Here is a 15,956-nt window from a genome sequence, read left to right as displayed (position 1 = left end):
TCTGCAGGTTAATAGCTTTTTTCCTCTTGACAGATTCTCTCTAAATGTGTAAAATAGGGATTTTTGTGTACTCACCGTAAAATCCTTTTCTCCGAGCCACTCATTGGGGGACACAGGACCATGGGTGTTATGCTGCTGTCACTAGGAGGCTGACACTAAGTTGAGACAAAAAAAGGTTAGCTCCTCCCCTGCAGTATACACCCTCATGCTGGCTTCCAGAGACCCAGTTCAGTGCAAAAGCAGTAGGAAATTAATAAGAATATATTACATAACATTAGAGTATAACATGTCAGAGAAAGTCAAGAACCAAAAAAGGTAACGAGCCGAACAGGCTAACAGGGTGGGTGCGGTGTCCCCCAATGAGTGGCTCGGAGAAAAGGATTTTACGGTTGGTACACAAAAATCCCTATTTCTCCTTCGCCACATTGGGGGACACAGGACCATGGGACGTCCCAAAGCAGTCCCTGGGTGGGAAACAATACAACCAAATAACTCCGTGTACCATCTGACTATAAATGCGCGACGGCCAATTGCAGAATACGTCTGCCAAGGGCCGCGTCCGCAGAAGATTGAATGTGGACATTGTAGTGTCTTGTGAAAGTATGCAGGCTCGACCACGTTGCGGCCTTGCAAACCTGCTCCGACGTTGCCTGGTGCCGGATGGCCCAGGAAGCACCCATCGACCGAGTGGAGTGTGCTCTAATCCCAGCCGGGATAGGACTGCCCCTGACCCGATAGGATTCTTGAATAGCAGAACGGATCCATCTGGCTATCGTGGCCTTAGACGAGGCTTAACCCTTTTTGCGACCCTCCGGGAGCACAAAGAGGGAGTCCGATTTGCGGAAAGGAGCAGTTCTCGAAATGTACCTCCTAAGGGCCCGTACCACGTCCAGGGTGTGAAGGGCCTTTTCGACCCTGTGTCTTGGCTGTGGGCAGAAGGAGGGAAGAATTATGTCTTCATTAAGGTAAAAAGATGAAACCACCTTAGGGAGAAAAGCCGGAGATGGGTGTAGGACTACCTTGTCCTGGTGGAAGGCAAGGAAAGGCGCCCGGCAGGATAGAGCGACCAACTCTGAGACCCGTCTGATAGATGTTACTGCCACAAGGAAGGCAACCTTCCAGGAGAGGACAGTTAGCGGGACATCCTGCAGAGGTTCAAACGGAGGTTCCTGAAGAACGCAAAGAACCAAATTGAGATCCCAGGTCTCTAACGGCATTCTGTAGGGTGGTACCACGTGGGAGACCCCTTGAATGAAGGTCCGGACTTGCAGGTTGGCAGCAATCTTACGTTGGAACAACACAGATAACGCGGAGATCTGACTCTTGAGGGAACTGTGCGCCAGGCCGGAATCCAAGCCGGACTGTAGAAAATCCAAAATGGTAGGGATTGAGAAAACAAGCGGAGGGCGACCTCGGAGCCTGCACCATGAGAAGAAGGTTTTCCAGGTGCGGTGATAGATGCAAGCGGAAGCGAGCGCTTATCATGGTGGGAATGACCTACTGGGAGAAACCAGCTTGAGTTAGAATCCAGGTTTCAACAGCCACGCCGTTAAACGTAGGGCCCCTTGAGCTCTGGTGGTAGATCGGCCCTTGGCAAAGCAGATCTGGACGGTCTGGTAACCGCCAGTGGACGTCGGATACGAGTTGATCGAGCTCCGCGTACCATGCGCGACATGGCCAATCCAGGGCGACAAGAATCACCGGAACCCCCTCCGTCTTGATTTTTCGGATCACCTTTGGCAGTAAGAGAAGCGGAGGAAACACGTACGGGAGTTGGAACCGGTGCCACGGGGATATCAGTGCGTCCATTCCGATGGCCTGGGGATCCAGAGAACGTGCTATGAAGTTGGGAACTTTGGTGTTCATTCTGGACAAAATCAGATACACGTCCGGAGTTCCCCAGCGAAGGCAGATTTGCCAGAAAACCTCTGGATGGAGTCCCTCCCGAGGCGAGGCCCTGACGGCTGAGAAAGTCCGCCGCCCAGTTCTCGACGCCTGGAATGTGCACTGCGGAAATGGTGGAGTTGTTAGCCTCGGCCCAACAGAGAATGTGGGAGACCTCCTGCAATGCCGCCCTTCTGCGGGTACCCCCCTGATGGTTTATATACGCCACCGCTGTGACGTTGTCCGATTGAACTCAAATTGGGTGACCCGCGAGCAGGAAGCGAAAACGTCTCAGGGCGAATCTGATAGCTCAGATCTCCAGAATGTTTATGGGAAGTTTCGACTCCCGAATCGTCTAACGCCCCTGGGCAGTGTGGTGGCGAAACACCGCTCCCCAACCGAGGAGACTGGCGTCGGTAGTTACCACCAGCCAGCGGATCGGGAGAAAAGACCTCCCCTGGAGGAGAGATGATCCCAGAGTCCACCATGTGAGGGCTTGCCTGATCCGTGGGGACAGAGGACATGGCCGATCGAGGGATAAGGGACTCCTGTCCCAATTGTCCAGCAGAGCCGGGCGGAGATGGAGTTGAGCGAAGGGAACCCCTTCTATTGCGGCCACCATTTTCCCCAGGATCTTCATGGCAAACCGAATGGACCGTGGACAAGGATGACAGAGCGTCCGAGCTCCCTGCTGAAGCTCTTGGGCCTTGGACCGAGGGAGCAAGACCAGTCCCTTTGACATGTCCAGGATCATGCCTAGGAAGGAGATCTGTCGGGCAGGAACGGGGGAGGGGGATGCGGCCCGCACTAGGCCGAAGCCGGGGACTAAATTTATGGCCACGGCCTGGCGCGCGGCCGGGGAGCGCCGGCGCCTAGTAGCCCTGTAGTGACCCTGAGAAATGAGCCCTATGGAACCGCCGGAACGACCGACCCCCCACAGGTGGCACTTAGCCCGAATGGAGGGGAATTGCAGAGCAGCTTGCAGCAGGTTAGCTGTGCCCGGGGTGGTTAGGACGGTGCAGGGTTGGGGGAGCATCTATCCACCATCCCCATAAGAGGGGGATGGAGAGGAACCGTCCTCCTCCGCTTTCTCAGTGGTGATGCAGTGGGGGCTGCACGGACGCTACAATGAAAAGGAGCCTCTGAACAGCCGAGGGTAAAACCTGGTGGGCAGTGCAGATGTCCGGCAATAGGCCTGGCTGCAGAAGAGGATACGTGGAGGACACTCCATGTGCTCGTCTGTAAGGAGGGGGGGGATATCGGTCCCTTGAAAGGGGCCCGTCGCCCCCAAAGAATCAGCTCAGGCGGTGGCATCTCACGTCGCAGGAGAGGATACAGGGAGGTAAAAAATTCCCGTGCTCGCCTGTTGTTGGTTCGGGGAGATCTGAGCCTTGAAAGGTTCCGTCGCCCCTTCGTACGGTAAAAAAGTTGTTAAATAAAGTGTGCCTCCTACGGACACTAAGCTTGAACTGGGTCTCTGGAAGCCAGCATGAGGGTGTATACTGCAGGGGAGGAGCTAACCTTTTTTTGTCTCAACTTAGTGTCAGCCTCCTAGAGACAGCAGCATAACACCCATGGTCCTGTGTCCCCCAATGTGGCGAAGGAGAAACCTTATGTAACAAATCTGAGCATAAAGAAATGAGTAGGGTCAGTCATTTATCCCGACTAACGTCTCTCCTGACCTGAATATCAGGATGATTATTAGGCTTTTGTAGAGGGAATCATAAGGTGAACACAGATGATTATTTAACCCCTTCATGACCGTGGGATTTTTCGTTTTTCCGTGTTCGTTTTTCACTCCCCTCCTTCCCAGAGCCATAATTTTTTTATTTTTCCGTCAATTTGGCCATGTGAGGGCTTATTTTTTGCGGGACGAGTTGTATTTTTGAACAACATCATTGGTTTTACCATGTCGTGTACTAGAAAACAGGAAAAAAATTCCGTGCGGTGAAATTGCAAAAAAAGTGCAATCCCACACTTGTTTTTTTGCTTGGCTTTTTTGCTAGGTTCACTAAATGCTAAAACTGACCTGCCATTATGAGTTCATAGACACCTAACATGACTAGGTTATTTTTTACCTAAGTGGTGAAAAAAATTCCAAACTTTGCTAAAAAAAAAATAAATTAAAAATAAAAAATTGCGCCATTTTCCGATACTCGTAGCGTCTCCATTTGTCATGATCTGGGGTCGGCTGTGGGCTTATTTTTTGCGTGCCGAGCTGGCGTTTTTAATGATTCCAATGCGGTGCAGATACGTTCTTTTGATCGCCCGTTATTGCATTTTAATGCAATGTCAAGGCGACCAAAAAAACATAATTCTAGCGTTTCGATTTTTTTTCTCGTTACGCCGTTTAGCGATCAGGTTAATGCTTTTTTTTTATTGATAGATCGGGCGATTCTGAACGCGGCGATACCAAATATGTGTAGATTTGATTTTTTTATTGATTTATTTTGATTGGGGCGAAAGGGGGGGGGTGATTTAAACTTTTATATTTTTTTTTCACATTTTTTTTTAACTTTTTTTTTTTTTTTTACTTTTGCCATGCTTCAATAGCCTCCATGGGAGGCTAGAAGCAGGCACAGCACGATCGCCTCTGCTACATAGCAGCGATCTGCTGTTCGCTGCTATGTAGTAGAAAATCAGGTGTGCTGTGAGCGCCGACCACAGGTGGCGCTCACAGCTACCGGCGCTCAATGTAACCATAGAGGTCCTTGAGACCTCTATGGTTACTGGAGAAGCATCGCCGACCTCCGATCATGTGACGGGGGTCGGCGATGCCGTCATTTCCGGCCGCCCGGCCGGATGCGGTAGTTAAATGCCGCTGTCTGCGTTTGACAGCGGCATTTAACTAGTTAATAGCAGCGGGTGAATCGCGATTTCACCCGCCGCTATTGCGGGCACATGTCAGCTGTTCAAAACAGCTGACATGTCCCGGCTTTGATGCGGGCTCACCGCGGAGCGCTGCATCAAAGCAGGGGACCTGACGTCGGACGTACTATCCCGTCCGATGTCAGTAATGTGTTAATATCACACATGGTCTAGACATATCGCTTGTCAAAAAAACAAAACAAACTGTTTCCTTAGGAAAAAGGCTTGCAAGACCTCAGTAACTATAACAAATGTGTAATTTACGTTCAGGGATACTTATCTGTCCAATCTGATATTAGCTCTACAAAGACACAGCTGCACGCTGTGAGCAAATGTTGGCACAGCCACAACACAATGGCTGGCGAGTATAACGCAGACTTTAATAAAGAGTTCATGAAAACAGACATACTACAAATGCCGCAGTAACTGTATACTTCCCCAACCCCCAATGAATTTTGAGGGCTCAGATTTGAATGGCTAATTTTGATCTGTGACTCAGATCAAAAAGGCATGTTTTGATTTTTTTTTCAAACCCAAGTCCAAAGAAAAACATAGATCTGTAAACAGCTCCGTAGATTACAATGAATGTCTTATACCAGAAAAAAAACACATAGGTAAAACACTTACAAGATTCACAGATGAATGAACATAGTTACAGATGTATTAAAAGTTAGAATGCATCACTAGACGACTAGTAAACCTGTTTCTATGTAACATAGTTATTAAGGTTGAAGGAAGACTTTAGGTCCATCTAGTTCAACACATAGCCTAACATGCCCTAACATGTTGATCCAGAGGAAGGCAAAAAAAAATAACCATGTGGCAAAGAGTAAGCTCCACATTGGGGAAAAAAATTCCTTCCCGACTCCACATACAGCAATCAGACTAGTTCCCTGGATCAACACCCTAACAAGGAATCTAGTGTATATACCCTTAACATTACACTTTTCCAGAAAGGCATCCAGTCCTCTCTTAAATTTAAGTAATGAATCACTCATTACAACATCATACGGCAGAGAGTTCCATAGTCTCACTGCTCTTACAGTAAAGAATCCGCGTCTGTTATTATGCTTAAACCTTCTTTCCTCCAGACGTAGAGGATGCCCCCTTGTCCCTGTCTCAGGTCTGTGAGTAAAAAGATCATCAGAAAGGTCTTTGTACTGTCCTCTCATATTTATACCTTAAAATAAGATCACCCCTTAGCCTTCGTTTTTCCAAACTAAATAGCCCCAAGTGTAATAACCTATCTTGGTATTGCAGACCCCCCAGTCCTCTAATAACCTTGGTCGCTCTTCTCTGCACCCGCTCTAGTTCAGCTATGACTTTAAAATTAGGTAAAATTATGTTCTCATGAGCATTATGCCTTTTTTAATGCATCCAATTATTTTATTTGCCTTTGTAGCAGCTGCCTGACACTGGCCACTATATGTGAGTTTGTCATCCACCCATACTGGATTTGCCCAGAGTTTTAGAATTAAGCACATAGTTATACATCTTATTACTTCTACCCAAGTGCATGACCTTACATTTATCCCCATTAACCCCTTCATGACCCAGCCTATTTTGGCCTTAATGACCTTGCCGTTTTTTGCAATTCTGACCAGTGTCCCTTTATGAGGTAATAACTCAGGAACGCTTCAACGGATCCTAGCGATTCTGAGATTGTTTTTTCGTGACATATTGGGCTTCATGTTAGTGGTAAATTTAGGTCGATAATTTCTGAGTTTATTTGTGAAAAAAAAACGGAAATTTGGCGAAAATTTTGAAAATTTCGCAATTTTCACATTTTGAATTTTTATTCTGTTAAACCAGAGAGTTATGTGACACAAAATAGTTAATAAATAACGTTTCCCACATGTCTACTTTACATCAGCACAATTTTGGAAACTATTTTTTTTTTTTGCTAGGAAGTTATAAGGGTTAAAATTTGACCAAGTGATTTCTCATTTTTACAACAAAATTTACAAAACCATTTTTTTTAGGGACCACCTCACATTTGAAGTCATTTTGAGGGTTCTATATGGCTGAAAATACCCAAAAGTGACACCATTCTAAAAACTGCACCCCTCAAGGTGCTCAAAACCACAATTCAAGAAGTTTGTTAACCCTTCAGGTGTTTCAGAGCAGCAGAAGCAACATGGAAGAAAAAAATGAACATTTAACTTTTTAGTCACAAAAATGATCTTTTAGCAACAATTTTTTATTTTCCCAAGGGTAAAAGGAGAAACGGGACCACGGACGTTGTTGTCCAATTTGTCCTGAGTACGCTGATACCTCATATGTGGGGGTAAACCACTGTTTGGACGCACGGCAGGGCTCGGAAGGGAAGGAGCGCCATTTGACTTTTTGAATGAAAAATTATCTCCATCGTTAGCGGACACCATGTCGCGTTTGGAAAGCCCCTGTGTGCCTAAACATTGGAGCTCCTCCACAAGTGACCCCATTTTGGAAACTAGACCCCCCAAGGAACTCATCTAGAGGCATAGTGAGCACTTTAAACCCCCAGGTGCTTCACAAATTGAACCGCAAAAATGAAAAAGTACTTTTTTTTCCACACAAAATTTCTTTTAGCCTCAATTCTTTAATTTTCACATGGGCAACAGGATAAAATGGATCCTAAAATTTGTTGGGCAATTTCTCCTGAGTACGCCGATACCTCATATGTGGGGGTAAACCACTGTTTGGGTGCACGGCAAGGCTCGGAAGGGGAGGCGTGCCATTTGACTTTTTGAATGGAAAATTAGCTCCAATCGTTAGCGGACACCATGTCGAGTTTGGAGAGCCCCTGTGTGCCTAAACATTGGAGCTCCCCTACAAGTGACCCCATTTTGGAAACTAGACCCCCCAAGGAACTTATCTAGATGCATAGTGAGCACTTATAACCCCCAGGTGCTTCACAGAAGTTTATAACGCAGAGCTGTGAAAATAAAAAATAATTTTTCTTTCCTCAAAAATGATTTTTAGCCCAGAATTTTTTATTTTCCCAAGGGTAATAGGAGAAATTGGACCCCAAATGTTGTTGTCCAGTTTGTCCTGAGTACGATGATACCCCATATGTGGGGGTAAACCACTGTTTTGGCACACGTCGGGGTTCGGAAGGGAAGTAGTGACGTTTTGAAATGCAGACTTTGATGGAATGCTCTGCGGGCGTCAGGTTGCGTTTGCAGAGCCCCTGATGTGCCTAAACAGTAGGAACTCCCCACAAGTGACTCCATTTTGGAAACTAGACCCCCAAGGGAACTTATCTAGATGTGTGGTGAGCACTTTGAACCCCCAAGTGCTTCACAGAAGTTTATAACGCAGAGCCGTGAAAATAATAAATGTGTTTCCTTTCCTCAAAAATATTTTTTTAGCCCAGAATTTATTTTTGCAAGAGTAACAGGAGAAATTGGACCCCAAAAGTTGTTGTCCAGTTTCTCCTGAGTACGCCGATACCCCATATGTGGGGGTAAACCACTGTTTGGGCACATGCCGGGGCTCGGAAGGGAAGTAGTGACGTTTTGGAATGCAGACTTTGATGGAATGGTCTGCGGGCATCATGTTACGTTTGCAGAGCCCCTGATATGCCTAAACAGTAGAAATCCCCCACAAGTGACCCCATTTTGGAAACTAGACCCCCCAAGGAACTTATCTAGATGTGTGGTGAGCATGTTCAACCCCCAAGTGCTTCACAGAAGTTTACAACGCAGAGCCGTGAAAATAAAAAATCATTTTTCTTTCCTCAAAAAAGATGTTTTAGCAAGTAATTTTTTATTTTTGCAAGGGTAACAGGAGAAATTGGACCCCAACAGTTGTTGCCCAGTTTGTCCTGAGTACGCTGGTACCCCAAATGTGGGGGTAAACCACTGTTTGGGCGCACGTCGGGGCTTGGAAGGGAGGGAGCACCATTTGACTTTTTGAACGCAAGATTGGCTGGAATCAATGGTGGCGCCATGTTGCGTTTGGAGACCCCTGATGTGCCTAAATAGTGGAAACCCCTCAATTCTAACTTCAACACTAACCCCAACACACCCCTAATCCTAATCCCAACTGTAGCCATAACCCTAATCACAACCCTAACCCCAACACATCCCTAACCACAACCCTAACCGCAACACACCCGTAACCCTAATTCCAACCCTAACCCTAATCCCAACCCTAACCAAAACTGTAACCCCAACACACCCCTAACCCTATCCGTAACCCTAACCACAAGCCTAATCTTAACCCTAGCCCTAATTCCAACCCTAACTCTAATTCCAACCCTAACCCTAAGGCTATGTGCCCACGTTGCGGATTCGTGTGAGATTTTTCCACACGATTTTTGAAAAATCTGCAGGTAAAAGGCACTACGTTTTACCTGCGGATTTACAGCAGATTTCCAGTGTTTTTTTGTGCGGATTTCACCTGCGGATTCCTATTGAGGAACAGGTATAAAACGCTGCGGAATCCGCACAAAGAATTGACATGCTGCGGAAAATACAACGCAGCGTTTCTGCACGGAATTTTCCGCACCATGGGCACGGCGGATTTGGTTTTCCATAGGTGTACATGGTACTGTAAACCTGATGGAAAACTGCTTCAAATTCGCAGCGGCCAATCCGCTGAGGATCCGCGACCAATCCGCTGCGGATCCGCGACCAATCCGCTGCGGATCCGCGACCAATCCGCTGCGGATCCGCGACCAATCCGCTGCGGATCCGCTGCCAATCCACTGCGGATCCGCTGCGGATCCGCAGCGAAATCCGCACTGTGTGCACATGCCATAACCCTACCCCTAACCCTAACCCTACCTGTAACCCTAACCCTACCCCTAGTTCTAACCCTAACCCTAGTGGAAAAAGAAAAAAAAATATTTTCTTTATTTTATTATTGTCCCTACCTATGGGGGTGATAAAGGGGGGGGTTTATTTATTATTTTTTTATTTTGATCGCTGCGATAGAACCTACCACAGCGATCAAAATGTACTTGTAATGAATCTGCCGGCTGACAGATTCGGCGGGCGCACTGCGCATGCGCCCGCCATTTTCCAAGATGGCGGCGCCCATGGAGAAGACGGCCGGACACCGGGAGGGACATCGAAGCTAGGTAAGTATGGGGGGGTGGGATCGGAACACGGGGGGGGGGATCGGAGCACCGGGGGAGCGGACAAGAGGACAGGGGGAGCGGACAGGAGGGAGGAGGGGAGCGGACAGGAGATCGGGGCAGAAAGGACGACTGGGGGGGGCGATCGGTGGCGGTGGGGGCAGATCGGGGTCTCCAGCCATGGCAGATGCTATTGCAGCATCGGCCATGGCTGGATTGTAATATTTCACCATTTTCATAGGTGAAATATTACAAATCGCTCTGATTTGGCTGTTGAAAGTGAAACAGCCATCAGAGCGATCGTAGCCACGGGGGGGTGAAGCCACCCCCCCTGGGCTGAAGTACCACTCCCCGTGTCTCTGCAGATCGGGTGAAAATGGAGTTAACCCTTTCACCCGATCTGCAGGGACGCGATCTTTCCATGACGCCACATAGGCGTCACAGGTCGGATTGGCACCGACTTTCATGACGCCTACGTGGCGTCAAAGGTCGGGAAGGGGTTAAAGCTCACTTGCCATTTATCAGCCCAAGCTTCTAGTTTACATAAATCATCCTGTAATATAAAATTGTCCTCCTCTGTATTGATTACCCTGCAGAGTTTAGTGTTATCTGCAAATATTGAAATTCTGCTCTGTGTGCCCCCTACAAGGTCATTAATAAATATGTTAAAAAGAAGAGGGCCCAATACTGACCGCTGTGGTACCCCACTGCTAACTGCGACCCAGTCCGAGTGTGCTCCATTAATAACCACCCTTTGTTTCCTATCCCTGAGCCAGCTCTTAACCCACTTACACATATTTTCCCCTATCCCCATTATTCTCATTTTATGTATCAACCTTTTGTGTGGCACCGTATCAAAAGCTTTTGAAAAGTCCATATACACTACATCTACTGGGTTCCCTTGGTCCATTCCGGAACTTACCTCTTCATAGAAATTGATCAGATTAGTCTGACATGAACGGTCCCTAGTAACCCCATGTTGATATTGGGTCATGAGGTTATTCCTCTTCAGAAACTCCAGTATAGCATCCCTTAGAATGCCCTCCAGGATTTTACCCCCAGTAGAGGTTAAGCTTATTGGCCTATAATTACATAGTTCAGTTTTTGTCCCCTTTTTGAATATTGGCACCACATTTGCTATACGCCAGTCCTGTAATACAGACCCTGTTATTATGGACTCTAAAGGCTATGTACACACGTAAGAAAAGAGGTGCAGAATTTTCTGCACAAAATCTGCATCTCCTGGCAGAATCCGCAGCTGCGTTTTTAGTGCAGATTTTATTTCTATAATGGAGGGGTGCAGAAACTGCGCAGATTTTTCTGCACCATGTGCACAGCTTTTTTTTTCACATTAATTTACATTGTACTGTAAATCACAGTGCAGTTCTGCAGCGTTTCTGCTTTAAATTCTGCATTAAATCTGCATCGAGTGCACATACCCTTAAAGATTAAAAATAATTGTCTATCAATGACTGTACTTAATTCCTGCAGTACTCGGGGGTGTATCCCATCCGGGCCCGGAGATTTGTCAATTTTAGTGATTTTTAGACGCCGCCGCATTTCCTGCTGGGTTAAGCAGGTGACACTTAATGGGGAATTTTTGTTATCACTAATCATATTGTCTGCCATGGGATTTTCTTGTGTAAATACTGATGAAAAAAAGTAATTTAGCATATTGGCTTTTTCCGCATCCTCATCCACCATTTTACCCAGACTATTTTTAAGGGGGCCAACACTATCATTTTTTAGTTTCTTACTATTTATGTAGTTAAAGAATATTTTGGGATTATTTTTACTCTCTCTGGCAATGAGTCTCTCTGTCTCAATCTTTGCTGCCTTGATTTGCTATTTACAGAATTTATTTAAATTTTCTATATTTATTTAATGCCTCATCACTACCTACTTCCTTTATTTCTCTAAATGCTTTATTTTGATCTTGCGCCCCTTACAGCTGTTTTTAGCCATATTGGTTTCCTCCTATTTCTAGTATGTTTATTCCCATACGGTATATACTGTGCACAGGTCCTATCCAGGATGCTAATAAACGTCTCCCATTTTCTTTGTGTATTTTTATGTCTCAGGATATCGTCCCAGTTAATTGCACCAAGATCCTCTCTCATCCGTTGGAAATTTGCCCTCCTGAAGCTTAGTGTCCTTGTAACCCCCCTCTACTACACATCTTATTAACCCCTTTCTGACATTAGACGTACTATCCCGTCGAGGTGGGTTGGGCCCGTATGCCCACCGACGGGACAGTACGTCATAGCGATCGGCCGCGCTCACGGGGGGAGCGCGGCCGATCGTCAGCTTACTATCGCAGCTGACATCCGGCACTATGTGCCAGGAGCGGTCACGGACCGCCCCCGGCACATTAACTCCTGGCACACTGTGATCAAACGTGATCGCAGTGTTCCGGCGGTATAGGGAAGCATCGCGCAGGGAGGGGGCTCGCTGAGACTCCCGGAGCAACGCGATGTGATCACGTTGCTCCGAGGGTCTCCTACCTCCTCCTTCCTGCAGGCCCCGGATCCAAAATGGCCGCGGGGCTGCATCCAGGTCCTGCAGGGAGGTGGCTTACCAGCGCCTGCTCAGAGCAAGCACTGGTAAGCCTGCAGGAGTGCACGTCAGATCGCTGATCTGACACAGTGCACAGCAAAGTGTCAGATCAGCGATCTTACACTATAACACGATTCCCCCCCCCGGGCAATGTTCTAGTGTAAAAAAATATATATATGCAAATGTGTAAAAAAAAAATTTAAAAAAATTCCTAAAAAAAATAAAAAAAAATATATTGTTCCCATAAATACATTTCTTTATCTAAATAATAGAAATAAAATAAAAGTACACATATTTAGCATCGCCGCGTTCGTAACGACCCGACCTATAAAACAGTCCCACTAGTTAACCCCTTCAGTGAACACCGTTAAAAAAAAAAAAAAAACCCACGAGGCAAAAAACAACGCTTTATTATCATACCGCTAAACAAAAAGTGGAATAACACGCGATCAAAAAGACGGATATAAATAACCATGGTACCGCTGAAAACGTCATCTTGTCCCGCAAAAAAGGAGCTGCCATGCAGCATCATCAGCGAAAAAAATAAAAAAGCTATAGTCCTCAGAATAAAGCGATGTAAAAATAATTATTTTTTCTATAAAATAGCTTTTATAGTATAAAAGCACCAAAACATAAAAAAATGATATAAATGAGGTATCGCTGTAATCGTACTGACCCGAATAATAAAACTGCTTTATCCATCTTACCAAACGCGGAACGGTATAAAACGCAGAATTCATAAATAGCTGGTTTTTGGTCATTCTGCCTCACAAAAATCGGAATAAAAAGCGATCAAAAAACGTTACGTGCCCGAAAATGTTACCAATAAAAACGTCAACTCTTCCCGCAAAAAACAAGACCTCACATGACTGTGGACCAAAATATGGAAAAATTATAGCTCTCAATATGTGGTAACGCAAAAAATATTTTTTGCAATAAAAAGCATCTTTTAGTGTGTGATAGCTGCCAGTCATAAAAATCCGCTAAAAAACCCGCTTTAAAAGTAAATCAAACCCCCCTTCATCACCCCCTTAGTTAGGGAAAAAATTAAAAAATGTATTTATTTCCATTTTCGGGCTAGGGGTCAGGGCTAGGGGTCAGGGCTAAAGTTAGGGTTTGGATTACATTTACAGTTGGGAATAGGGTTGGGATTAGGGGTGTGTTTGGATTACGGTTTCAGTTATAATTGGGGGGTTTCCACTATTTAGGCACATAAGGGGCTCTCCAAACGCGACATGGCGTCCGATCTCAATTCCAGCCAATTCTGCATTGAAAAAGTAAAACAGTGCTCCTTCCCTTCCGAGCTCTCCCGTGCGCCCAAACAGGGATTTACCCCAACATATGGAGTATCAGCGTACTGAGGACAAATTGGACAACATTTGGGGTACAATTTCTCCTGTTACCCTTGGGAAAATACAAAACTGGGGGCTAAAAAATAATTTTTGTGGGGAAAAAAAGATTTTTTATTTTCACGGCTCTGCGTTATAAACTGTAGTGAAACACTTGGGGGTTCAAAACTCTCACAACACATCTAGATGAGTTCCTTAGGGGGTCTACTTTCCAAAATGGTGTCACTTGTGGGGGGCTTCAATGTTTAAGCACATCAGTGGCTCTCCAAACGCAACATGGTGTCCCATCTCAATTCCTGTCAATTTTGCATTGAAAAGTCAAATGGCGCTCCTTCGCTTCAGAGCTCTGCCATGCGCCTAAACAAGTGGTTTACCCCCACATATGGGGTATCGGCGTACTCATGACAAATTGTACAACAACTTTTGGTATCAATTTTCTCCTGTTATCCTTGGTAAAATAAAACAAATTGGAGCTTAAGTAAATTTTTTGTGAAAAATAGTTAAATGTTAATTTTTATTTAAAAATATTTAGAATTGAGAGTCCTCAGTGGTTGATACCTTTTAATGGCTAACTGAAAAGATGGTAACAAATTGCAAGCTTTCGAGACTACATACGTCTCTTCATCAGGCAAAGACTAAAACAAATTCTGAAGAATCACATATTTATGCATAGTATAGAAAAAAAAAAAAAAAAAGAGGGGGAAAAAACCATGGATAAGCCAGGCTTATCTGGCTAACACGGTACCAAGATATATTTCTTTCCTGTATCATTTTTATTTAAACATTCCAAAACTTCCTGTGAAACACCTGAAGGGTTAATATACTTCTTGAATGTGGTTTTGAGCACCTTGAGGGGTGCAGTTTTTAGAATGGTGTCACACTTGGGTATTTTCTATCATATAGACCCCTCAAATGACTTCAAATGAGTTGTGGTCCCTAAAAAAAAAATGGTGTTGTAAAAATGAGAAATTGCTGGTCAAATTTTAACCCTTATAACTTTCTAACAAAAAAAAAATTTTGGTTCCAAAATTGTGCTGATGTAAAGTAGACATGTGGGAAATGTTACTTATTACGGTAAGTATTTTGTGTGACATATCACTGTGATTTAATTGCATAAAAATTCAAAGTTGGAAAATTTTCAGAATTTTTGCCAAATTTCCGTTTTTTCACAAAAACGCAGGTAATATCAATGGAATTTTACCACTATCATGAAACAATGTCAGAATCACCAGGATCCGTTGAAGCGTTCCAGAGTTATAACCTCATAAAGGGACAGTGGTCAGAATTGTAAAAATTGGCCCGGTCATTAACGTGCAAACCACCCTTGGGGTTAAAGGATATATGAAAAATTATATTGTGATCACTATTCCCCAAGTGACCCCCAACCCTTATATTTGCTATGCGGTCTGGCCTGTTGGTTAATATTAGGTCTAGCAGTGCCCCCCTTCTTGTTGGGTCCTGAACCAGTTGTGAAAGGTAATTGTCTCTCATAGTTGTCAAAAACCGATTACCTTTGCTGGAACTGCAGGTTTCTGTTCCCCATATTCAGAAACTTGGCCCAGATCCACCCCCACCACTGACTGAGTACATGGGCATAAAGTTGCCGAAGTAATGGTGTAGACAGGGCTATAAAGAGCTCAACATTCAGAGAACTAGTAGATCTGCAGCAGATAGGATAGTGATTTTGTAAAGCAGCCAAGTAACTGACATCACAGGAATCAAGAGTCTCTGCCCCTACATCATGCTGCTCTCAGATGGGGTAGCCAAAACCTGGCGACCGATTCTTTTTAAGAATGCCGGGAAAAAAGAACACTTATTTCCGTTGAAAACTTAATTTCAAAATGTCCTAAAAATGTAAACTATTAGATTTTTTCAATAACAAAAACTTACCCTAATTCTCATCTGTGTAACCTGAAAGGCTGATTCGGGTGCAGAAGATAGGATAATACTAGCTCTTGTTTTTCCCGTCTCTGTAAGGAATCCTTAAGAAACAAAACAAAACACATTAGAAGTGTGTGGACATTAAATGGGTTTCAGTGCATAACATAATGGTGACCTGGCTTTAATAGCACTAACCACTATCAGATCAGTGGGAATCCCACACCATATCTGCATTGATCAGCTGCCAGCATCTCCGGGGGTGACCAGATGTAAACATTGAACAGAGCTGCACCGCACAGATCTCTCCAATGTGTAACAGGCTACTGGAGAGCACTCTAGTATTTAAGAGAGGG

General features: G+C 45.0%; 1 protein-coding gene across 1 annotated transcript in view; it reads right to left on the bottom strand.

The window, feature by feature from the left end:
- The window catches only part of ZZEF1 (zinc finger ZZ-type and EF-hand domain containing 1), a 289,900-nt gene that overhangs the window by 214,807 nt on the left and 59,137 nt on the right, over positions 1 to 15,956 (bottom strand). Inside the window, exon 10 of the mRNA XM_077296491.1 lies at positions 15,613 to 15,704. Within this exon, the coding sequence (XP_077152606.1) occupies positions 15,613 to 15,704 (92 nt within the window). The remainder of the gene's footprint in view (positions 1 to 15,612; positions 15,705 to 15,956) is intronic.

Source organism: Ranitomeya variabilis, chromosome 3 (genome assembly GCF_051348905.1).
Source record: "Ranitomeya variabilis isolate aRanVar5 chromosome 3, aRanVar5.hap1, whole genome shotgun sequence".
Classification (NCBI taxonomy): Eukaryota; Metazoa; Chordata; class Amphibia; order Anura; family Dendrobatidae; genus Ranitomeya; species Ranitomeya variabilis.
This window is presented reverse-complemented; position numbering and strand designations above follow the sequence as displayed.